Source organism: Folsomia candida, unplaced genomic scaffold, assembly GCF_002217175.1.
Source record: "Folsomia candida strain VU population unplaced genomic scaffold, ASM221717v1 Fcan01_Sc001, whole genome shotgun sequence".
Taxonomy (NCBI): Eukaryota; Metazoa; Arthropoda; class Collembola; order Entomobryomorpha; family Isotomidae; genus Folsomia; species Folsomia candida.
The window spans coordinates 22,838,929-22,862,348 of record NW_019091193.1 but is presented as its reverse complement, the minus strand read 5'-3'; the positions used below and the strand labels follow the sequence as shown (position 1 = coordinate 22,862,348).

Here is a 23,420-nt window from a genome sequence, read left to right as displayed (position 1 = left end):
TAAATATACTTAGTTTTTATACTTTAATAATTTTTATTGTGTGTCGATCTTGGTAATTATGGTATGGCATTGCATTGTGAAAATTGTAAATAAATTCTTAGTAATGAACTATGCAATTTACGTGCATTTTTTAACCTATGTAGCAAAATCACAGAATTAACTTAATATCGTTATTTCACTAAACATATTTGTGCTTATATTTGTGTTCATTGTGTTAAAAGAGATCATCCGTAAAATCCACCTCCGTTCGAAGATGAAGCCGCGGCCGCAGCGGCTGCCGCACTTGAACCACCTGTTTCATGAAACAGATTGTAAGCTTTTTGATAGGAAAATGAAATGCATAATTACAAGTAAGCATTAAAATTTAAATGCAAATTACCTCCACCGCTTGCTGCAGACGCCGCGGCTGATGCGGATGAAGAACCGCCTGGAATTAGAAATAAAAATTAATACTCGTCAAACGCATGACTGGAGATATTGATCTATATGTTAGAGAGGGAACTTAAGTGTTAGCAAGGAGTTGACAGATTCGAGAGTTCAAAAATCGCCTTGAGGGGCATAAAAATACCTAAGCTAAACGAGCCAGCGGCAGAAATGCCATTAGCTAGGGCAGATAATAACCCACCTCCGCCTTGATACCCACCCCCTGGATAACCACCATATCCGCCGCCTGGGTATCCGCCGTACCCTCCTCCTCCGGGGTAATAGCCGTTTCCGCCGTACCCACCGTACCCACCGCCCCCACCGTACCTCCCCCCGTGGTGCCTTCGCCCGTGCCCTCGACCGCCCCCGTATCCTCCACCCCCGTAGTATTGTGGGTATGATTCCGCAAGAACGATGACGACGAGGAGGCAAAGAGTCACCAGGAACAGTTTACGACTCATTTTGTATGGAGTAGGTCTAACAGAGTGAGTATTTCAAAAGGAACTTGTGTCGCCCAAGAAGAGGGTTTTGTAAGGTATTGATTTGGTAGAGCGTTGTCCGATGGAGAATCGGTTGTGACTGGAACAAATGGGCGACAAAAGTCTTTATAGTCCAGGAGGAAAGCAGGATAAAAAAAGTGGTTGGTTTAGGTGGAATTTCCTTCGCAGTTTGGAGGTGGTTAAACTAAATTCAAGGGAAACTAGTTACTTTAACGTAGTTATGTATGAATATTTTGCATATGGTTTGGACTGCAAATCTCGAGTTTGAGTCAAGTTCAAGTTCAACATTATAAAAATGTGCATAACTTGATGGCTGCGTATTTTTGGGGCTGTGACGCCATTTATGTGATTACATACACCTGAGAAGAACAACAGGTTGACGATGGTGACGTGTTGCATGATTGTATAATCTTCTTGCGTTGTATTTCCTGCGTACCCAAGAAACCTGCCGTGTTTACCACTCTTTTTAAGTGACCAAATTAATGAGCTTTGTGAATAGAAGTGTGCGATTCTGTGAATTCTTTTGATACAAATGTACATAAGTACATACGTTTATGCTCTCTTCTCTCCTGCTATCGTGTGAAATCTCACTTTGCCTAATAGTTCTTGGCATCTCAATTTTCTGTTTGTTCTGGAGAAGATTTCCACCTGTCTGAGCATCCATGCGCCGTCCATTGAGGTCAGGCCGGATAATTATAATATATATGTATATATTACATAAGTATGTATACACTCCAGTTGAAGGTCCACTTGTGCTTATAGTTAGTACCTGTGAATATGTACATACTGTCCACTTTGCTACTACTTCCTGAAATTGTGTCAAATCGTGTCAAACTCATTAGGTAGATAAATTATCCGGCAGTATGCGTGTCATTATATGTACTTACGTATGTATGTCATGTAAGGAAATGATGACGGAAGAAGAGTAATACTTTCGGGTGTTTTTATTAAAAATTTTAACCTAAAATATGTATATGCATATTACTATCAACCAGGTAATTAATGTTTCTCGAAAATCCTTGTAAAAATTTACCCCTGCAAAATAGACTTGATGATAATGATGTCATTAATAATTACATATAAAGACGAAGCATGTGTACTTTTTTTCGCAGAACGAACTCATTAAAGACTGGGTATAAATCACTGGGCGTTCCCTTTGTCTTTAGAGTGTTTAATACCCACAAGCCAAACGTCATGCAAGGAAAAGATGACGTGGTAAAAAAATGGACATGCAACTTCCAGCGAACTTTGTATTTTTACTCTGAAGCGTTAGAGCGACCATAATAGATTGACGACTACAATTTGTGTTGATGAGCTAACTTTTTGCTCATATTTTCTTAAAAAAAGCCAACTCATTTCAAGTATTTTAACAACCCACGAGATCTGATTCGTGTGTATTAAAAATTTGTAATTTTGATCACAAACAACTGCATAGTCCTTCGTTATAGGTAATTATCATAACCAGAACCGGTTTTATGCGATATTCTGTTATCCTTCCAGTCAGTCGTGACCGAAAGCTTGCACAACACTTTTTCATACAGTTAAAATTTACCCCGAAGACTGTAAATCATTCCAGGAATAAATTTAGTTGTTTCAAGTTCTGAGAGTAGCCGTGATATTTTTGCCATTATTAATTTGCGGGTTAAATCCGGAACAGGGTCGTTAATTCTTGGAATCTATACCAATTTGGAAAATATCGAGCAGAACGTAATTTTATGACAGTATTGCAATCATAACATACTGTTACAATTAATTTTAGGCATCAAACTTAACCTAGCTTTATACCTCATCGGTTATAAAGGTTATCTTACATGATAAGTACATATTCACTCACACAGTGTTCGATAGTTTGATGAAGAAGAAGGCATCTCCGGTGCCACAAGTTGTTGCCTACAACAATTTAAAATATCTGCACACAGATCTGTAATGCAAATGCAAGGGGAAATATCTCAAAGAGCAGTAAACTTTTTAACATTTCAAATATGAGTATGAAAACTTGAAAGAAGTTCTAGTAAGATTTACAGGGCCTAAATAATCGTAAAATGACCTTTTTTTGAACTAGGAGGATGTGGTGAAATGCATTATCAATTATTCCAAAATATAAATGTGTATTAAAAAAACATCATGAGTCAAGCTGAAAGTTTAAAATATTTTTTTCATAACGTAGTAGTCGAGGTCACGGGGACACAAAATATTTTGCCAATGGTGAACTATGTATCAGCATTGTTTGACAAGTTGTATTTGTATGTCGTTTTTATTCATTAGAGTAGACATTGGTACGTACACATAACATATCTATTTATGTCAAATCCGCAGGTTGTTAGGCTACTAGCACTAGCATTATACATAAATGTGTATAATAAAGTACTTGAATTTTCAATCTTTTTAACTGCTTAAAAGGTAGGTGCGGCCTCTGGCAATCAAATTTTTGAACCACTCTGTGGAACCGTGTTCACGTCTTTGTGGAACCGTGAACTCATGCCAGAGACCATTTATTTAGTTATGTTTTACATACGGATTTGCTATTACAATGACATACACACTTATTTGTATTATTATGCATATGCAGTATCCCTTCTTCATGAATAACAAACATTTACAACGAAACCAAAAGGTGATTCAAATTAACTAATACCAATATGTGCTAATTACGCAAATCAGGCGAATCAAATCACAATAATACACGAGGTATGCATAATGCGTACTTAAAGTCAGTAGATGTGAATGAACTCGAATGCATTGTAAATTGCGTCAACTTGAGAGAGCAAATTGTCGAATAAGCAAGGTATTATTTTTCATTTTCCCAGAGCTGACAATGCAATTGTATGTATTAAGACAGCAGATTTCGCTAATCTTGTGTGTGTGGTGATTTATTTAAGGTTTAAATCATTTTAAAAAATTCGCTGATTTTTTTTTCAATACATACATGTCATAATATTTTTGAAATCAACTTGTACATATTTATTTTTTTGCCAAGAAAGTAAGTTTGCTCCAAGTTTTTGGCGTAAACTCACCCCCTTGTGGAGAGTAACGCATTTTACCCCTCCCCCTCCCTCCTAAATATGCAATGCGTTACATAGTCTCATGAGCATATATAGTTTTCAATTTACATGAATGTAACTAATAATTGAATTGTGATGTAATCGGCCAAGTCTCAAAAATTGTCATTAAATGCATTACAATTTTATTCTGTCAACGACGCTTTTGCTAAGCTCGCTTCACTTATCATGTAACCCAACGCTGCATTAAGTGATCATAATAAGGATACAAAATAACTATTTGGTCTGAGAGGTCACTTGTGTAGTTGGACTCTTGGATTATGTGGGGAGCCTGCGTGACTGGTGACCTTCAGAGCGTGGGTGGGCAGAGTTGGGGAAGGGTGGCAGGGCAAATGGTGGCCCCACACGAGGTCGCCAGGCAGCCCAGGGCAACGCAGGCGGGTGTGAGAGGGAAGGCGGCTCCGGTGCAGAGGGGGGCAGGACCATTGGAGGGCACACAGCGACGATTGACGCACGTGTCGGGAGCAGTGCACACGCCTGGACAGCAGGCGTTCGTGGGACAGACGCGGGCCCCCACTGGGACTGGCGGTTGTGGGACGACGGGAATATTTGGGAGGGCGATCCACGTCCCCTCAATTTCAAAATACACAAGCAAAGATTATTTACACAAATTCAGAATGACTTTTCCCACTAAATATGCATGTAAGAGTTCAAGATGAAAATTAATTACCGGTTTTACAATGCACCCTGCCACACTTAGAATTAGTAAACCAATTGAGAGGAGAAATAAACACCTTTGCAATGATGCCTTCATGTTGTATATTTATTTAGAGCTTTGTTCAAGTTTTATTATGCGAAACAAGTTTGCTTCAGATTGGCGATTGCTCTTTGACGATCAGTTTCAAGACCAATGTCAAAAACACTAATATTCCGAAGGATTAATCTCATCAAGGATTTTTATACCCTAAAAATATGGAGTCGAGAGTCCAGGTAATTGTGAATTATACAAGAATGAAATTCCTGAATACACTAGAGTTGTTTCGCACTAGAGTAACAAGTGACAAATGCATAATGCTGCCGATGGATGTTTCAAGTGGAAAATCGTTTTGCTTTATTCGAAAGCAAAATTCGAGTGTTTATGTAAAATCGTGATGGACCTTGCTCTAATAATATGATCGATATTATAGAACGATACTAATAATGAATGTCGAGTGCATTAATGACACTCATATTTCAATTGCAAAGATTTTCTGCATAACATTTCACTTACAATGATGCTTGAATTTTTCTATACTAACTTTCAAAGTTAGTAGTCACATATTTATATGTATGATCTGATGTTGATAATTTTATTAATAGTGAATATCGTTACATCCGAAATTAGCAAATGTCTGAGATTCCGATTTTCTCACAATGTTGGAAGACAAACACGATTTAGGTTTGCGCCGCAAGCGGTCGGGCCACAGGATGCAGCATTGCACCCGAGTGCAATACAAGCAGGAGTTACTGCTATTGTTGCTTCGGTGCACAAAACTGCTGCAGTCCCTGTGAGGATACATCGACGATTAACGCACGTGTCCAGTCCTCCACATTGGGCTGGACAACAGGCGTTTGTGGGACAAATTAGTGGAACTGGAGGAGGAACTGGAACGGGTGGTGGGGCTGGCTGGAGCTGATTATTAGCTTGTTGACCATTCGGTAACGATATCCACTTACCCTTGCAAACAACAAATTATTCAGACTCTTGCGGACAGTGTTAAAAAAATAAGGCATGTGGATTTTACTTACCGGTTTTACAATACAGGTAGAAACTTGTAATATAAATATTGGAAACCAAAACCAGAAGACCTTCCATGAGAGCTTCATATTAAAATTTCTGCTCCCTTTATTTAATGCAGTATACGTTGCAAGATAATTAATCTGTATAATTGCGAAACAGCCAAGTATTTGTGATGTACATACCATTACATTTATGAACTGTTTGGCCGGAACGTAATAATTGTAACTGCACATCATTGAAGTTATGAGCGTGACTTTATATTGGAAACAACCGGATCTAGAACTGTCAAGTATAAAGGCCAAAAATATTGAATTCGAGAAAAGATGACGCATTCAATATATGAGCTGTGCAAGTCCATACGTATTCTAAAATTGCGTGGCGTTGGCAGTTGGATAAATACTTTGCAATGTTAACAACGGGGATTTCTTATGGAGCCAACTGCCAACGCCACGCGACTTTAAATACATTATGAATCATAACTTTACCCAGTTTCGCACCTTATTTGTGAGAGCATAAGGAAAGGGCATTGTACATGTGATCCAATTTTATTTTGTTGGAAATCCCCCAAAAAACGTACTCTTTATTCGTGACTAACTTTAATTGTTACATTAAATAAATAGAGCATCAACTTTAAAAGTTTTACAAAAAAAGGTTTTGCATAAACATATTCATAAAATGAGCATGTACCATGGTAAACATAGTCAGTCGTGACAGTCGTCAATTTGATTAGATCGATGCAACTATCCTAACAATAGCAATATTATCTATTTGTCACATTATCTGTCATAAATATATCATGTTAGGAGTTCTTCGTCCTCGTCTTCTTCTCTATACTCCTGATGACCAATTATAAGTTCAACATCTTCCGGGTCAAAGCTACTGCAATCATCATCATCGTCTGGGTCGTCGGTCTCAGGAAGGATTATGGATTGAACTCTGGCATATTTTGACACATCAAATGGCATCAGTTCTATCCAGAGTTGTTCCAAGTCAAAAAATAGGTCAACCGAATAGTCTGCAAATCAATAAATTTTACCAAAATCTAATTACGTATCATATAAAATGATCAGTCAAACATGGCAACAAACCTTTTATTGGAGCTTCTAAATCATCATCATCATACTCTTCTTCAATCTTGTCCCATTTTGAAAAAAAGTTGAATCGTTGTCCAGGTTTTATATCACGAAATTTGAACACATCAACAATTTGCAGTTCTTTAAGAGCCTAGAAATTGACAAGGCAACAAATTTACATAAACGTAAATTATAAACATACAATTTTCAACTCTACAAACATTGGGTTTTTGTTTTCAGTGATTTAAATAAAAAAATAGGCTTACAAAAATGCATATAAGAACTTCAACTGGAGAAAGAAGTGGTGTCATTGATTGAGTAAGTTGCTGGATAAAAAGTTGAGAATGCCGATGCAAGTGACCAAGCAATCCAACCATGACGCGGTCCACAAGTTTCCAGTTAATTTCCCCACATGAATCAATCCAAGTGCGGCTTACAATTCTGAAAGTAGAGTGGTGGGTTTGATTAGCAGGCAATGTATTTCAGTTACATATTTTTATATTAATTGTGTCAAATAAATAAAATAAGATTTATAGGCAACCTCTTGGGATACGAAACGACATCTGCAGTGTCATCTCCATCAATAAGTAACGACCACTTTTCCATATGACGAGACGTCACAAATCTGTGAAATAATAATTGCACATACATCATAGTCAGCAAGTTCTTAGCAACAATATAACTAAATATATTTATTGTTGTATATGTGTACTTTCTGTTCCGAACTCCAACGCAGTATATGTATTGATTCTCCATCAAATAATCGAGTCCGAGTCTGAGCTCCGTCCGTTTGAAATGTTTCTGTTGATTCACAATTAATATTATAGTCAAATTATGTACACAGGCGAAGGTATAGAAACTATAGTAACTAAACTAGCACATAGATATGAATGCATTTGATCAACGTGCCGTCAAGTGTCGAGTCTTACAAGGAGAAAAACGACGGAAATGCCAACATCTTCGGTAATGTCAATAAGCTTATACAATCCCTCATAACTTCCAAGTACTATCGGATCCTGGGCACCAATCACACCACGTTGAGCATCGTATGGAATCGTGCTATAAAAATTAGGACAAGTAAATACAAAATCACACACAAAACATCTAAACAAGGCCAGAAATTAAAAATATCAAAATAACTTCTACGCACTGAAGTAGGATACGTTCCAAAACAAGCTTTTCCGTTCCGAGAGCTCCTTCTCCATAAACAAGTGCATCGAAAGACACTTGGGGTTTCGAATTGACCTCAATATGTGGAAGGTTGATATCAAAGAAATCTTTTTCCACTAATCTGGACTTTGAAGTATCTGCATTGAGACGGAACCGTAGGAGGCGCAGAGCAATTTCTTCGCTTCCTTCAGCAGCCGCAACTTGTTGGGAAGAAAGAATTGATTCATAATCCTCACGCCATTCTTCCCTCACTGTGATTATGCTACTTGGCATGATGTAATTAATGTTGACCTAGAACAACGATAATAATAAAGTTGAATTACTGACTAATAATGCGAATTATTTGTTACAAATGAATAAATTATGTATATTATAAGAAGAAATGTATGTACCAAGGGCCCAATTTCTGCAAGGAGATAAGCAGTCCCAATATTTCTAACATGAGCCGTTGAGCAGGAAGTATGTGAATTCTGATGTAGAGATGTCATCAATAAGTTCGCAGTGCGAAATGCATTCGGATGCAAGTAGTTTGTCAACTTTCTCTTCATACTACTAGTCAATATCAATTTACGGCTTCTTTTAACCTAACAAATTATTTTTTCTCCATTTATCATTTAGATTTAACTATTTTTATCATATTTTTAAAATGTAAATATTTAATTGGGTACCATTGTGAAAACGCCTCGGGCACGTAGAGAATTAGCTAAGCGACCCAAGGAAGTGTCCGATATAGGGGACATGAAACCTCGAAGAGATTCTGGGCTACCACCACCTCCCAGCAACACAGACATGAATATTGTACGACATGTCCAGGCAAACACTTCGGTTGATGAGGAGGGATTCCTATCTCCACTACAAAGGTCAGATACATAACCACCTTGTCCTTTCTTCTTTAGGCTGTGAATTGTCAGAAACCATGTTTTTTGTTAGTGTATGTACATATATAATCCCAATAGGAAACAAGCATACTACATTGAATTAAAATTACGAAGACATTTTTTGTACATATATAGAGACGATTATCGACACTAACTTTATTACTCCATTGTTCTTTGCGGGAAAAGACTGAGCTGCATCGTCTGCTTCATCATCGTCAGAACTAGATGACGGAGCTTCTTCATTTATTACTTTATCCGCCGTAGAAACAAGAGTATTAGCCACGTCAAAGGCAAACTCGAGCTGGTCTTCGGTGTAGGTGCAAGGCTCGTCTGGTTCGTCTGAATCTGTTGGTGATGATGGAACGTAGGGAAGAAGCCAAGATGGTCCTTGTTCTTCAATAACCAGACCTTCAGTCTGTAGCTGCATTACTTCGAATGGTTGCACTAGAGTTGTAAAACAAAAGACGACCCTTAATATTTTCTTAAAAATACTCAGTCTATAAAAGATTTGTTGGCTACGTGCAGATTTAAAATGACTTACTTGGGACAATTGGTGTCAACGTTTTTTTACTTTTATAGAATAAGTGAAAAACATTTGACCACACGTCAATCCAAATCATTTCCATTCTTCGAAGTTCACGTGAATCCAAAAGTGTCTCTAAATCTGTTTGTATGTCTACGTCGGGTATCTACACACAAGAAAATATGCAGGATACAAGTCTCGATAAGCCCAACATTTTAATAATCAATTGTAAGCATGTGGGCTTATTTAAACGAGATATATCTCACATACTTTACTTGATTCGTATTCCTCTGATTTTTTGGGGTCAAACATGTTTGTAATATAATCGATCACAGACTCTAAAGCAGAATTACAAACTTTATGGAAAATTGTAATGCTCGGGGGAGGCAGATGTGGTTCGATTAAGGTTGCATAAAGCTTCTCGTCTCGTAGAGCTTTGTCCAACATGGTTCTGTATTTTGAGAATAACATGACCGATTTAAACATGGTATGAATTCTACGGCGGACAATGGAAGACGTTTTGGCCTTGGTTTCCTTTATAAATAATACAAAACATTACTTTGTGACAAATTATACAACCTTCTTAATTCAATTTGCAACAAACTTACAGGCAGTCGTCGATGTAAAATATCTCTGATCTGTATAGCATTGTAAACAGACACCTTCTCCAAATTATATCTTGGAATAAATAGAACGCTGGCAATGAACACAAAGAGAAGTGCACGATCCTCTTCTGGACTCCAATCAGCTCGTCTAAGAAAAAATATAGAATGCTAACAACACGGAATACAAATATAATTATGAAAACCTATCATGTTTATAAATATAAACGTCAACATACAGTCGATCTCGGTAGTTGGAGGCCTGAACGTCCACGAAATCTACACAGTTATCCCGTACACGCTTTGTTCTAATTATTGGAGGTGGAAGATCAATATCTGCGGCAGTTCGTTTATTCTTCCTCTGTTTTGAATCTTTTTTCGTCGAAGTGCCCAAGGGATCAATCGTAGACAGGCTGCTTGCACAATAAACATAATCATAAGCAAATTTAATATTAGTAGTCAGTTTAGTTACATATTATAGGATAATATTAATATTATTTGTTCAATATGAAACTTACCCTTCTTGATCATTTCGTTTGGGCGACAGCATTGGTTGAGGTAAAGTCTTCCTAGACTTCCATACAAACGGATTCTTGTTAATTGCAGCAGGGTCAGCAGATACGTCGTGCCCAACCGACTGAACCGACGACGTTTGCATTTGAGTAGATTCCACATCAGGCAAAATTAGTTCCTCTTTTAATCCTAATACGGCATCAGACATATTATCGTCCTCTATGTCTATACTGCTCTCAACTTGCTTTTTTTCTTGTTTAACTACGCCGCACTTGAAGTACGTCAAACTAAAAAAAAAACAAAAAAGGAAAATAAAATAAAACAAATTAAATTGTACCCAAGGAATGACAAACTTTGTCTGAATCTGAATCTATAGTCCTTTTACCAGTTTGCTTTTGTTTTCCCAATGTCTTCCAAGTGTGAATTTGCTATTTTCCATCTGAGGATGTAACGAAAGGCAGATCGGGCGTCCAAGGATGTCATGGACATTTCCTCTGATAATTCTTGCTGCTTAATTCCTAATTGCCCTCGTTGAATTAGGAGACGAACAATTTGCAATAGTTCTGACTCATGAGCTAGGTCATGCTCTGAAGCGAAAGATTAAAATATATAGCATTAAACTGGTTTTGCCTTTTTATATTACCTTCTCTCAAGTTTTACACATATATATGGAATACCTGGAGCGTAACAAAAGGACCAATCAAAGGTAGGATCCTCGCTCTCACCAACACCTTGCTGTTCTCCTGATCCTATCCCATCTGGACCGTCCTCATCTTGTGCTTCATGCTTGCGCAATTGTTTCTGAATCAAGTCTCGTAACCCAAAGTCTGGATTTCGCAGAGTTATGATACGAATTTTTCGCTTAGCTAGCTTGTCTTTCTTTGAAAGTTTCTTTTCATTCTCCAAATCTTCTGGATACAGTACACTAAAGAGTACTTCCTACAAACAAGACAGTAAAATAAGATGTTAAAAAAATTAAGTAGTATGCAAAAAAGCAAAAGTTGGCATAACACGACTAACATCCACTTTTATAAAGTCTTTATATTCATCCACCAAAGTACGCATCAAATATTTTCCAAAGATTCCTTGCAACTTGAAATAGTCCACATAATTGTTGGGTGCATTACAAACATATGCAAATATTTTTCTGATTTTCACAGCTTCAGGATGTTCTTGTCGACAGAAAAAATGAGGCAGGTGAAACACGGATATGAGGGTTGCAGTTTTAGAATTCCCAAATCGCATTATAAGAGGCTATATATATATAAATATAATGTAAAAAAATATATCAAATATTAATATAAACAGATGATGCATGATTAATACTAAACCTTACTTGCTTAGAAATGATTCCATCAGCTAGCAATACCGTTCTCATGTAAAACAAAGTTTTTGCATCCACACCTAGCACAGTAAGACTCGTTTTTCCTCTAGCCTGTTCCCCAAAATATCTTGCTCTACCTACTCGTTCCACAACGCAGTACTGCAGGCCATTAATGTCAATTTGGTTCGAAGTTTGGAAAAGTAACGATTCTCGCAAAAATTGACTAGCGACAATTACCAAACGATTGCCCATCCTAAAAAAATCGCACAAAAACCATCAAGTTCCATCAATTAAATTGTGCGTTAGTTTGTAATTATGACATACATATTTAACGCATTCACATATGAAACTTGTTTTTGTCTCAAAATGTCTGTAATGTCCTTCCTAGTATCAAATTCGGGACAAGAACCCCTGGTGGCAATTGTACTAACGCTTCCAGTACAACCACCACGACCTCGTGTGTCATTGGGACGACTAGATTTAATTTTTAGTTTCTCATCCTTTGTTTTCTCAGATGTGCATACTGGCGATGATAAATTTGAGAATCGTATGCCTTCCAGCTTAACTTCCGCATTGTGTTGTCGCCCAATGGAAATTCGATCCACTTCATCCTTACTGAGATTTTGATTCCTCCAAATTTTTGACTGCTGCTGCGCTCTACGTTTAGCTATCCTTGCGTTCGAATCCTTCACTTCTATGCATTTATATGTGTAAATTTCTTCAGGTGCATCAGCCTAAATGTTTGACCATAACCAAAAACAATCGTTTACAATTAATTATGTAATTTTCAAATCAATAACTCGACGAAGGTCAATCTCGAAATACCGGTTCTTCCACATTTCCCTTTGGATCAAGATGTTGGTTCCGATCCCAGATTTGTAGGATTGGTCTTCTATGTGCAAGTAGATAAAACCGAAGCCGGACGTCAGATAGAAGACAGCTCCAAAGAGTTTCTAGCACTTGATTAGCTTCAGCTTTGCACAGCGGATTGTGCACTCTGACTGATAATCGCTCACACAAACCTATCAAACCAAATAATACAATATATAATATAATAAATTAAAATCTTTTACATAACAGATAAGAATTTCAATTCTTTATTAATTACTTACCTTGAAAAGTAATGCCATCCAAACCTTCCAGAGCTATTTCTTCTACTGCAGCTTCATACAACATGCAGCAATCCTCCGTCGGTTCAAATTCGACTTCCATATTTATATTAAAATAGCTTCAAATTAATTCTGTATAATTTATTTGTTACACTACGGGCAATACTAACCAGCGACTGATAAAGACGACAGCTATGCTAACTATGACAAAACTTATGTAAGCATTTCAAAATCAAAATGTTTAATAAATTACAAATTATAGTACAAATTGACGTAAACTTAATCCGCCGTTCTGTTTGTTTGTTTGCGTAAATTTCGTGGTTCACATTGAGAGTAAAATTCGAAAACTTGGCGGTGTGCATGAGGGCAAAATGAAACTCTTGCTTTAATTCTCACATGGTTGTTGGATTCAGGGGTCGTCCATAAATATGACTCGTAAAATGACTTTAATTTGATTGAAGCAACCTAAATATTACACTTTATAAGGTATTGTCAAGTGTAATTTTACATAACTTTTGCTTATTTTGAAATAAATTCTGAAAATGATTCGAAACTCTTCTCATCTTAAATTTAAGTTTAATTATTTATTCATTCACTTGCAGTGAACCAATAATTATATGATATGGTAATACGTATGAGCTATTTTTCAAGCATTTGTCAATTTTTTCCAAAAATGATGCACATACCCGACGGCATGGAATATGAAATAAACTAGGGGAAGAGGAACGACTCATGCAATGTATTTGAGTGAAGCTTATGGAAGAGCTCAGCAGCCAACCAGCGGAGCTTAATATTATTTTGTTCTTCCTGCAAATGGGCGGCTTTAACAGATCGGCCAAATAACTGTGTGCAGTTTCAGCATGAGAAAAAGCTGATGCAATTCAATCACCACCACATGGTTTCCTTTGCGTGGCAAAGAAAAATACAGTTCCAGTCCGATCGATTTTTAGCCAGCTTAAATTTCTTCAATTAATTATTTAAAAAAGTTACTTGCAATTAAACAGTGTACCCCTCGGCAGTACATGGTAAGTACACATATCTATTTGCACATTAAATTATATAATGCACACGTACTGTAAACATTACTTGAGCAATTTTTTTTTGAATTAAGACATTAAATACATTGGGTTAATATTTTCCAGCCTCCACGTGTCCCTGCCTTCAAATGAAGTGACCCAGCCGTGGGGGTCACCACCACCAAGGACACTGAAAATAACCAGTTGTAAATATCCAAGGTGTGCTAAAACAAAACATAAAAATCCGGAAGCTCAGTTTTATCAATTTCCATCCCAGCCAGACAGGTCAGGCGTGTTAATAAATTAAATGGAAAATAATTTTGGCATTCTAATAAAGAATATTAAGTTGCAATATTTTCTATCGCTTAGATTCAAGAAGTGGTGTGAGTATTTGGATCTCGATTGTCAAAATGTTCCCCCCGTCTCCATGATTTGCGACCTACATTTTAAGGATGATCAGTTTGACAATTCTAAGAAGACTAAAACCATCCGCCCTTCCATCAAGATTTTTTGTGTCGCAGGAGCAATTATTAACAGTTTCTACACCCAGTGAAATTATCCGACCTAGTCCCAGTATTAAATTCATCCCTATTTTACCAAAAGAAGTAACATCAATTGCCGTGTCACCGCCGTCGTTGGACGTGTCGCAGCCGGAAATTAGTGGAAGCTTCGAGTCGCCTTGCTCCCCATCGTCATCCGTATCTAGTCCTCGACCTCAATCCAACATTTCGTCACCTGAAACCAGTCCAAGTTCAACCACGGACAACAAAAAAAGGATTCGCCAACTGCAACAGAAACTTCGTCGACCGAGGGTAAAAGTTCAGCCAGAAAGGATTATGGAAAGTCTGAATGAAGTTATGAATGATGCATACAGGACCAGTAGTATTAACGGGCAAAGACGCTTCACAGGATTGATTTGGAAGTAGCCCAAAACTATTTTTATTGAATTTAACTGCAAATCCAGACATTCCTTTATTGCTCGGTTTGTGAATGTCATGTCCATATATATTTTACTATTTCTGAAATAAACGTACGAAATGAGTGAAAATCTTTTTCTTTTTACAATCTCCAGATATGTATAAAATTAATTATATTTAAAGTATCTGCGACTAAATGTCCCACTAATCTCGAGTCCTTTCGGTTAAACTGCTGGCAGCAAGCGGGTCGCTTTTGCACAATCAAATTGATGTTTCTCAGAGCTACATATTGCACCTAAAAATAATTCGAGAAGAATAATTAATATGTTGATATGTCTTTGTTTGTAACACAACTCAATTCTTTCATAAATGGCCCAAATGATTACCTCTGGTTCTGAAGACAACAATATACCAAACAACATTAATTCTTTAAGAAACTTTTCCAACCATGCACGTTGTGGCGACGGTGATGACGACGATAAGCCACGTTCCGGCGGCTGTGGCACGTCTTGCGACGGCGGAGACACGCCGGGTGTGACCAAACGGGTAGGTTTGACCTCTTGCATTCAGACGTCTTTATGTGTCTCAGTATTTCCAATTAATTAATTCCACAGGAACGAAATTCCAATAGCATTTTATGCATTTGTCATGTTGATACTAATTACAAAAACCACTAGGGTAATTATTTTTACAAATTTAATTGTAGTGAGAAATGTAAACACAAATTTTATGCAAGAGAGCAAGCCTATGGTGAACTGATTTGGAGCGGAGTAGTACATAAAGCATGGTGGTGGCTGGCTGCCAAAAAACTGAAGCAAAGTGGTGACGGTGGTGGAAAAAGAGGCTGGACAAAATAAAATTAGACGAATATTACCGGCTCTCGTGTCTCTCAATGCGGCTTCACCGCCCAAGTTACTACAGTTCTTCCTTTAGAATCTCATTTTCCCTGACCCGACGGAAAGGGGTTAATATTCGGTCGACCCCTACGCAAGAAAGTGGGAGCCCTTTTACAACCAGGGCCGTCCATTAAATTTAACAAGAATCGATAATTAATAATCATTAAAGTTTATTGAAGCCATTTAATTTTTAAAAAATGGGGAATATATTTTCCTGTGTGGAGTGAGAGGACGTGGTGATGGGTGTGCTTTTGGAAGAAATAACAACATCATGGCGCTGCTCTCTGAATGAAACAAGGACAACCTACTCCGTCATCCCTACTACAAATGTTTCCACTGCCCTCCTCCTCACTCTCTTCGCAGATTTCTGAAATTTTAATTTTCGCCCAGTATATTTACTCAAAAATTAGTAAAGCAATCAAAGGAATTACTAAAATTGTATTTCCACTTCTATAACAACCTTTGGAAATCATTCGTATTGTATTGGCGAAAAGAAAGATTAACGAATAATTTGACCTAGGATACGTACTAAAATAGCAAATTGTGAATTGTGTGTTGCAACAACAAATATAAGAAACTCTTATCTGCGAATTAAAAATATTTAATAATTGGCCGTATATAGTTAAAGTGATTCTAAACTTGACCATTGACCGTTGTGTTACAAAAGAGTTTGTTGGTTATAATAAATCTTTGAGTGTGGAGTGGCAATATTTTGGTTGCTTTTTACAGCAATTGTGTGCTTAGATGTTGAGGCTGACGTAAAATGGGACGGGTGAAAAGGAGAGTGATTTCGGGGTCCTTATCCCCACCGTGACAGATATTGTGTCGGAGTAAAAGTGAAAAGTATCAAAACGTACGCTGTTTCTGCATATTTCTGCAATGTGAAATGAACTACTTCTATCCACGGCTGCCCGATTACGAATAATCAATTTTTGAAAGAAAATTTCCTGGTTTAATGTACAACTGTAAACGTGTTGCTGTGATCAAGAATTAAGATGTTTATCAGATTTAAAATGGAGAGTCACCTAATAAGTTGGAGTGTTGCCGTATTCCTGATGGTTTCCGTATTTTGTAAGTTGTCCTACAAAAGCTGTTTGTTCCGTATTTAATATATACAACATGTACCTAAACCTGAAATTATGTTACGTAGACGGAGCTTGTCTTGGGTTGGAGTGCGAATATTTCAATATCACAGAATGTCCCACTCCGGACAAACCTTGCGAAATGAGAAGGAACGTGACGTGCACATCCGAAGACCCCTCGTCTCATACGACAAGTTGTTTTGCTCTCTGGCAACGTGGCCCTGCACCGGATTCTGTAGAAGTGCTCCGGTTCAAGGGTTGCTTTATCAACAACAAAGATTGCATTGGAATGGACTCTTGTGTGGATAGGAACCACAAGCAATTAAAGAACTCGAGCCTCCACACCCACTACTGTTGCTGTGAGTCGGATTTCTGCAACAGAGATTACGTGTGGCTGCCAAAGCCGACATCGCCACCAGTGAACCGTAAGATATATAATAATTATTACTAATTAGTAATTTTTATATTTATTAAGCGAAAATATTTGTATGTGCACAATACTAATGAAACTATTTCTTTGATTTTCAGAGAAAATAGTGGAAGTTGAGAGAAATGGAATAAGAGGATGGGCATGGATATCGGTCCTGGTTGCATCATTCTGCATCTTATGTGTCATTGTGGCTTTTCTGGTCCACCGAAGAGTCCAACAGAAACCACTACCTACGTCGACGTCCAATCTCACAGATGAAGAGAATATCTTGTTGGACAAGTCAGAAAGCAGTCATGGTATGTCATGAATGGCATGATCTACATACTTGCGATATTTCAGATGCCAGACAAATTTAAAAATATGGAATTTCAAAGGTAGTAAAAATATTTATTTATGCATTGCTTAGTGTTGACCCACGTGGATTTGGTTGAGCCAAAGGCAACTGGAAGATTTGGATCGGTAAGTATTGTAGCAATGATAATACTAACATTGATGCAGTATGGTGTACAACGACTAGTGTATGCCATAAACACTAAAATATATAATTGTATATAATACAGACTCATGTTGTCTCACTGCACTGTATTATTATTTCTCGATAGGTGTGGAAAGCAACCATGGTCGGACAACCGGACTGGGTGGCCGTCAAAATTCTTCCATTGAGAGAGAAGACATCTTGGCGTTTAGAACAGGAAGTTTATTCTCTCCCCTTGATGTGTGACTCCCAGCTAATCCTTGGATATTTTGGAGCGCGAACTGATCCAGATAGCATGCAGCTCTGGCTTATATCAGGTATGTATCATTACATATATTAATTAGGTATGCAATACTTTTATAAGTTAAAAATTGTACATTTTTATATCAGAATATATCACGAACGGCTCTCTGTACGATTACATGAAGGTTTGCGAATTACATATTATTATATTATATTTAGTGACCTGTTTTATATGACTTTTAAGTAACATGCACATGGGCTTATACTCTGTAGGGCCACGAGCTGAGCTGGAGTGAGGTTTTGAAGGTTGCACTCACAATGTGTCAAGGTCTCTCATTTTTGCATGATGAGATCTCATCGGTGAAAGGAGTCAAACCCGCCGTTGCACATCGGGATTTTAAGTCAAAGAATGTCCTGTTGAGGCCAGACCTCACAGGTAAGTGTCGAGGCAAAAATGTCTAATTTTATTACACTTAATTTTGAAACTTGAATATCATCTGTACTACTTCCTGGTATAATAACACTAGTAAAATCGGTAATCTTTTTTCTATTCAGCTTGCATCGCAGACTTTGGGTTGGCATTCATTTTTTACCCATCAAAACTAGTTGGAACGAATCATGGACAAACAGGCACAAGGTAAGTAGAACAGGCAGTACAATTCAGTTGTTAACAAATTTTTCCTCGAATATTATCTAACAAACAATTTTTGTAATTCTCGACACAAGACGCTACATGGCTCCCGAGGTATTAGATGGAGCAGTTAGTTTCACGAGAGACAACTTTCAACGGATCGACATGTATGGTAAGTTGTGGTAAATGAAGTCGAGTCACACATAACATAGAATCATCATCAGAAGAGCTTGTATGGTTTTCCTTTCTCTGGTCTAATCTAATATATCAAACTGTGTGTTATATCAATAGCTTGCGGCCTCGTATTGTGGGAGTTGGCCTCGAGATGTTCCAATCAACAGGTATAACAACACTCACAACACAATCCGATTATTCAGGTTTGCTTGAAACTTATCTAAAGAGTTACATTGTTATGTTTTTAAAACCAGGGTCCCGTGGGAGAATACCGATTACCCTTCGAAGAGCATGTGGGTCAACAACCATCTCTTGAGGAAATGATAGAGTGCGTAGTCACACAACGAAAACGACCCACTCTTCGCAACGATTGGCAATCCCACCCTGGACTAGCCGTACTTTCTGAAGCCATCAAAGAGTCATGGGATCAGGATGCGGAGGCACGGTATGTGTTTGGTTGTGATGATCGAATAGTGCAAAAGCACCCACGGTCATCGTAAATTCTGATAAATGCGTGGGTGCGATTTCCGGTTTCATCCCGGCAAACGGGGCGACAAAATCCCGGAAATTTTAACATGGGCCTTATGGGAAAAGGTCCCTAAAAAAAAAAAAGGTCCTGCCCCCCGTCTGTCCCGGCGAACGCGTTTGCGCGTTTGCAGGGTTTTTCGCACCCACGGATAAATGTATATTATGAGTTGGATCCCTGCAATTTAATTTTGCGTATTTCACTTTATATAGAATCTCTGCTTCCTGTATTGTGGAGAGGCTTCACTCCGTTTCAAATAAAATCATCTAATCATCACAAGTCTTCTCAATCAACATCTTGTTAATTAAAATTGCACGTACGTTTGTTCCAGTCTACATATATTATACAGTACCTAAAAAAAACTTTACACGCTCATTTGTTATTGTTATTATCATTCTTATTGCTGTTATTTATTATTATTATTATTACTGCTATTATCTGCTACCCTGTAGTAGTGGGGAGTACCATATTATATTGGTTCAATTTAAATTCAACATTGTCTTTAGAATCATCACTCATCGAATTTCAAATTCAACGAAGTACTATTATTACGAGCAACAAATATACGTTAAAGTATCTCAGGGTGTTAATTCGCAGTCTGGTTTATTACGCTAAATTTTGTATATATACCTGGAATGGGTGACTTTGTTTGACTTATGAGTGACATTTATTCAACCCTTCTCACGTATTCTGGTTATTATTATTGGTTATTATATGTTACATAAATCGTATGGGTGTCAATACGGGTCGTATGAAAATATTACAAGTTCGAGGAACGGGCTTGGAAAGGAGGAAGAAATAAATATGCAGTGTGAACCTGCTCCAACAAATATGAAGATATACATTAACTGCTGCACTGTATATTGTATTACGCAGACGGGTTATAACCCCAGTTTATTATCAATTCAGGGATATTATCTGCAATTTTGCAGTTTAAATAATTATAAAACACAAACAGTGTACATATGTTGTATTTTTGCGTAACATGTCAACGCAAGAAAGGTATGCTTTATTTTTGTTTGTTATATGTTGGTTAGTTGCTAGTGCCATATTTGTGAAACATGTGTCGAAAAATCTCAAACAAAATCAAAACTCAAATATCTGTCTGTTGTAGATTAAAGATTACCAAATATGTAAAGTATTAGAATTTAACATTTTGTCTACCCAAGAGGCAACCAAAAATGAGAATGACCTATTCACTTTTCAACAAGTACATAATTGCATGTTTATGCTAATTGTTGTATGTAAAAATATCTTGTGTTGTTGGAACGAAAATCGTTTTATTAGCAATTGGTATTTTTAGTGGTGTGAATGAGAGGTTTGAATATATGTATGTATGAAATATATTATATGATAGTTGTCGATGTTGTGGACGCAGCTTACAACATGTATTGCTCCAGATTTATCCCTAATTTGACGATGTGTGTCGGTAAAAAAAATGAAACTGTGTACCTTGAAATCTATTAGTATAATTGCGTAGTGTAGTAGCATGTAGAGTGATACGCTATAAATGTATGTACATAACTATTTTATTTCTAATAACACTATACTGTACCCTATAAAATTACATTCTAAAAATTAGCGGATAACGGGCAACATCTTTTTGCACAAATGGCCCAGCCCATGGTTTAGTCAAGGAACAATCAGCTAACAAAACAATGTACAAATTAATCTAAAAATTATCTAATTATCAACAGGCCAAGTAATGTGCGTTGCCATCGCAACGCACAATGAAGCATCGCCAACAGCCAACAAATTATTACGGTTATTTACACATTAAGGCAAAACTTATACATTAAAATGCTGCTACTGTATGTATGTATGCAAGTCTATCTATTACTGACAAAAATTTAGAAAATTAACACGTAAAATTGACCTAGGAAATCTTATTTGAAATTGTAAGGTAGTAGTGTATAATTGTTGTGTTTTGTTGTTACTTTTACTCTGTCGAAGAATGCATTTTGCGACTCTATAACAAAAACAAAGAAAGGGTCGGTGTCATGTACAAATTAGTGTGTAGGCAAAATATTATATTCTATATGGGTACAAGCATATTAATTATTCAACAAAATATATGAAACTAAGTAACGTTATTATCATCTTGGATAAGAGGAAAACACATTCTTATCATCTTGTTATTACTCTGAAAAAGAAAATGTTCGGTTCAGCTGTTAAATTTAATCATTAATTGACTTTGATTGGAAACATTAGCTACTGAATTGAAATATAGTCATGTATAGTGTACGTATATGTAGTAACAAAATGCTCGCAAGGAAGAGGACAAGGAAATTATGTTTGTTTTTGGAGGTGTTTTTTATAACTAAGTAAACAAAACACAAACCCAATTATTTTGATTCAGGTATAATAATCAATCACTCATTATCATTCTTACGTGTTGATGTTATGTAATGTGCAACATTTTTTGAAGCAAAAAATAATAAAATTCAAAGATTGAACCATCAGCATTTGTTTGTACATATGTATTTATATCATGCCCAGCTACTTATGATCTACATATCGGTAGTACTACTTGTTTCATTTTTTGTTTTGAATGTTAAGTCCTCACACCATGTTCTTTGGTATTTATTGATGTAGAATTTACATTGATTCTGATTCAGTAAATTCCTCCTGATGAGTGACTGAAAGTGAAACACAATTTTCAGTCCAACCATGCACATGCAGATAGCTTGCACTTTTACTTAGGAGCTAAAGAACAAGTATTGTAAGGTACATGGATAAATACAAATGTACATAAGTAGTTATTTAATTACTATCTCCCAAATCAGAGATCTTAACATCCTAACCCAGTCACCTCGTCATGTAAATGCATATCTGAGATTTCAGTTGATGAACCAGTTTTACTGTCACATCAAATTTGGTTACCATCTTATTGTATCTCTTTAGCCACTCTTTCATTGTTTCAAAATGTATTGTCCGTGTTGAATTGAACGTAAAAAAGCTATCGAATAGACAAAAACTGTTGAAGGCTGAATGAGATGACAGCGAAAACCTGGTGGGCACCATATTGTCTCCATAATATGTTTTGTTCAGCGTCTCATCCTGTTTAGAAACATTGACAACAATAAAATTGGACAGATTGTGTCATTTACTCTAAAACAACGTATTGTGATTTCCTTCCATTCACTGACGAATAATTTCTTCATCGCCATGCAGTGTTTTTCACTAGTACACACTTATCTTCAATACATATACTTATCTTCAATACACACTTACATACACCTAGACCTACATGCATACTTATTTACCTTACTTGTGTACATATGTATTTTTAAGAGCATGCAGCTTTGGTGTATCTTGCCTCATTTAGGCTGTTAAGCAAAAAGGATGGGAAAATGTTTAAGCTTGAAATTTGTAGATTCTATTATTGTATTTTTCTGCAAAAAAGCTTACTTTGAGCTCATATTGTCATCTCCTTAATTATTGCACATAAATTACGGTTGTATATATGATATTGCATTATTACAAGTTGTAATTTACAACCAACGGCCCAACCAACGTCAACATTGGAGTGTCACCACTACGTGACTTGACAAGATCCGCAGGGTTCTAATTTAACCGGACTTATTAGATTTCAAAAACGATTTCCTCATTATTGGCACAAGGGTTTGGACTTGTTTTTTTGACAGATTAGCAATCTACACCAGGCTATTTTAACCACCCGAAATGGCGAAGGTTTCGAAAATAATTTCGAATCATAGATATTCATATATATAAGATGAGCCTTGGGAAGTTGTCATTGTTCTCATCGGAAGGCCAGTCGAAATAGTACAAAATAATTGGTTAATTATGGATGAACATTGGGTAGAAAAATTGGCTTTGAGCTTATTTTATGACGTTTGTTTCAGAGTGAAAAGCAAACAATGAGAAAGTCACGCATTCTATATTCACTTGTCACAATTGCTTTTCTGCAGTACATATTACAGACATTATTATTATTGTACATATGCACAGTATGTATGTATATTTGTACGTGAGGATTGATTTCAAATCGAATTGGTCTTCAATTATGTCGTCAACTTGCTTGTGAGTGTGCAATTTAATCTGGCTAAATGCTATTGCAATGGAACAATTGATCAATTTAATGACACCTGCTGTATAGATCAATTACTACTTTT

General features: G+C 36.8%; 4 protein-coding genes and 2 long non-coding RNA genes across 8 annotated transcripts; 2 read left to right on the top strand and 4 right to left on the bottom strand.

Moving 5' to 3' along the window:
• Nucleotides 1-4: 4 nt before the first annotated feature.
• LOC110859965 (glycine-rich cell wall structural protein) lies at nucleotides 5-1,031 on the bottom strand. Of its 2 annotated transcripts, none has more exons than XM_022109009.2 (3): nucleotides 569-1,031; nucleotides 380-427; nucleotides 5-292 (listed from the first exon to the last, which is right to left on the bottom strand). In XM_022109009.2, the coding sequence occupies exons 1-3, from the start codon at nucleotides 882-884 to the stop codon at nucleotides 225-227; spliced, it is 432 nt and encodes a 143-aa protein (XP_021964701.1). In that variant the 5' UTR covers nucleotides 885-1,031; the 3' UTR covers nucleotides 5-224. The 2 variants fall into 2 exon arrangements, with proteins under 2 accessions (XP_021964701.1, XP_021964708.1); XM_022109016.2 differs by having other exon boundaries at nucleotides 626-1,023.
• A 3,053-nt stretch (nucleotides 1,032-4,084) lies between these two features.
• LOC110842322 (keratin-associated protein 16-1) lies at nucleotides 4,085-4,839 on the bottom strand. Its single transcript, XM_022088035.2, has 2 exons — nucleotides 4,653-4,839; nucleotides 4,085-4,553 (listed from the first exon to the last, which is right to left on the bottom strand). Exons 1-2 carry the CDS (start codon nucleotides 4,734-4,736, stop codon nucleotides 4,272-4,274), a joined length of 366 nt encoding a protein of 121 aa, XP_021943727.1. The 5' UTR covers nucleotides 4,737-4,839; the 3' UTR covers nucleotides 4,085-4,271.
• Nucleotides 4,840-5,242: 403 nt separating this feature from the next.
• Nucleotides 5,243-5,913, bottom strand: LOC118433911. The gene is made up of 2 exons (XR_004833665.1): nucleotides 5,711-5,913; nucleotides 5,243-5,639 (listed from the first exon to the last, which is right to left on the bottom strand). It is a non-coding gene; the product is annotated as an uncharacterized LOC118433911 (long non-coding RNA).
• Nucleotides 5,914-6,242: 329 nt separating this feature from the next.
• Nucleotides 6,243-13,418, bottom strand: LOC110863338. Of its 2 annotated transcripts, XM_022112620.2 has the most exons (22): nucleotides 12,898-13,381; nucleotides 12,611-12,807; nucleotides 12,110-12,519; nucleotides 11,798-12,038; nucleotides 11,482-11,715; nucleotides 11,139-11,400; nucleotides 10,847-11,048; nucleotides 10,467-10,748; nucleotides 10,188-10,361; nucleotides 9,955-10,099; nucleotides 9,617-9,880; nucleotides 9,365-9,512; nucleotides 8,979-9,267; nucleotides 8,614-8,842; nucleotides 8,338-8,529; nucleotides 7,926-8,236; nucleotides 7,705-7,834; nucleotides 7,488-7,576; nucleotides 7,317-7,400; nucleotides 7,042-7,216; nucleotides 6,791-6,926; nucleotides 6,243-6,717 (listed from the first exon to the last, which is right to left on the bottom strand). In XM_022112620.2, exons 1-22 carry the CDS (start codon nucleotides 12,995-12,997, stop codon nucleotides 6,497-6,499), a joined length of 4,515 nt encoding a protein of 1,504 aa, XP_021968312.1. In that variant the 5' UTR covers nucleotides 12,998-13,381; the 3' UTR covers nucleotides 6,243-6,496. The 2 variants fall into 2 exon arrangements, with proteins under 2 accessions (XP_021968312.1, XP_035702297.1); XM_035846404.1 differs by lacking the exons at nucleotides 6,243-6,717; nucleotides 6,791-6,926; nucleotides 7,042-7,216; nucleotides 7,317-7,400 and having other exon boundaries at nucleotides 7,685-7,834; nucleotides 12,898-13,418.
• A 371-nt stretch (nucleotides 13,419-13,789) lies between these two features.
• Nucleotides 13,790-14,380, top strand: LOC118433912. Its single transcript, XR_004833666.1, has 3 exons — nucleotides 13,790-13,919; nucleotides 14,037-14,195; nucleotides 14,280-14,380. It is a non-coding gene; the product is annotated as an uncharacterized LOC118433912 (long non-coding RNA).
• A 1,542-nt stretch (nucleotides 14,381-15,922) lies between these two features.
• On the top strand, nucleotides 15,923-21,747 carry LOC110853734 (activin receptor type-2A). The gene is made up of 12 exons (XM_022102054.2): nucleotides 15,923-16,794; nucleotides 16,874-17,230; nucleotides 17,334-17,531; nucleotides 17,642-17,694; nucleotides 17,838-18,027; nucleotides 18,101-18,138; nucleotides 18,227-18,389; nucleotides 18,509-18,590; nucleotides 18,680-18,756; nucleotides 18,876-18,925; nucleotides 19,013-19,203; nucleotides 19,497-21,747. Exons 1-12 carry the CDS (start codon nucleotides 16,719-16,721, stop codon nucleotides 19,552-19,554), a joined length of 1,533 nt encoding a protein of 510 aa, XP_021957746.1. The 5' UTR covers nucleotides 15,923-16,718; the 3' UTR covers nucleotides 19,555-21,747.
• The last annotated feature ends 1,673 nt before the right edge of the window (nucleotides 21,748-23,420 follow it).

Bases quoted from the DNA above. Each gene is read 5' to 3' on its own strand.
- LOC110859965 (XM_022109009.2), bottom strand. From the start codon at position 884: ATGAGTCGTAAACTGTTCCTGGTGACTCTTTGCCTCCTCGTCGTCATC. The intron at 428-568 runs GTATTTTTATGC...TTCTAATTCCAG, and splicing joins CGCTGGCTCGTTTAGCTTAG to GCGGTTCTTCATCCGCATCA. The intron at 293-379 runs GTAATTTGCATT...TTCATGAAACAG, and splicing joins GTCTGCAGCAAGCGGTGGAG to GTGGTTCAAGTGCGGCAGCC.
- LOC110842322 (XM_022088035.2), bottom strand. From the start codon at position 4,736: ATGAAGGCATCATTGCAAAGGTGTTTATTTCTCCTCTCAATTGGTTTA. The intron at 4,554-4,652 runs GTAATTAATTTT...TTTGAAATTGAG, and splicing joins CAGGGTGCATTGTAAAACCG to GGGACGTGGATCGCCCTCCC.
- LOC110863338 (XM_022112620.2), bottom strand. From the start codon at position 12,997: ATGGAAGTCGAATTTGAACCGACGGAGGATTGCTGCATGTTGTATGAA. The intron at 11,401-11,481 runs GTTAGTCGTGTT...TCTTGTTTGTAG, and splicing joins AAGACTTTATAAAAGTGGAT to GAAGTACTCTTTAGTGTACT. The intron at 7,835-7,925 runs GTGCGTAGAAGT...TAATTTTTATAG, and splicing joins TTGGAACGTATCCTACTTCA to CACGATTCCATACGATGCTC.
- LOC110853734 (XM_022102054.2), top strand. From the start codon at position 16,719: ATGTTTATCAGATTTAAAATGGAGAGTCACCTAATAAGTTGGAGTGTT. The intron at 16,795-16,873 runs GTAAGTTGTCCT...TATGTTACGTAG, and splicing joins CCTGATGGTTTCCGTATTTT to ACGGAGCTTGTCTTGGGTTG. The intron at 17,532-17,641 runs GTATGTCATGAA...TGCATTGCTTAG, and splicing joins CAAGTCAGAAAGCAGTCATG to TGTTGACCCACGTGGATTTG.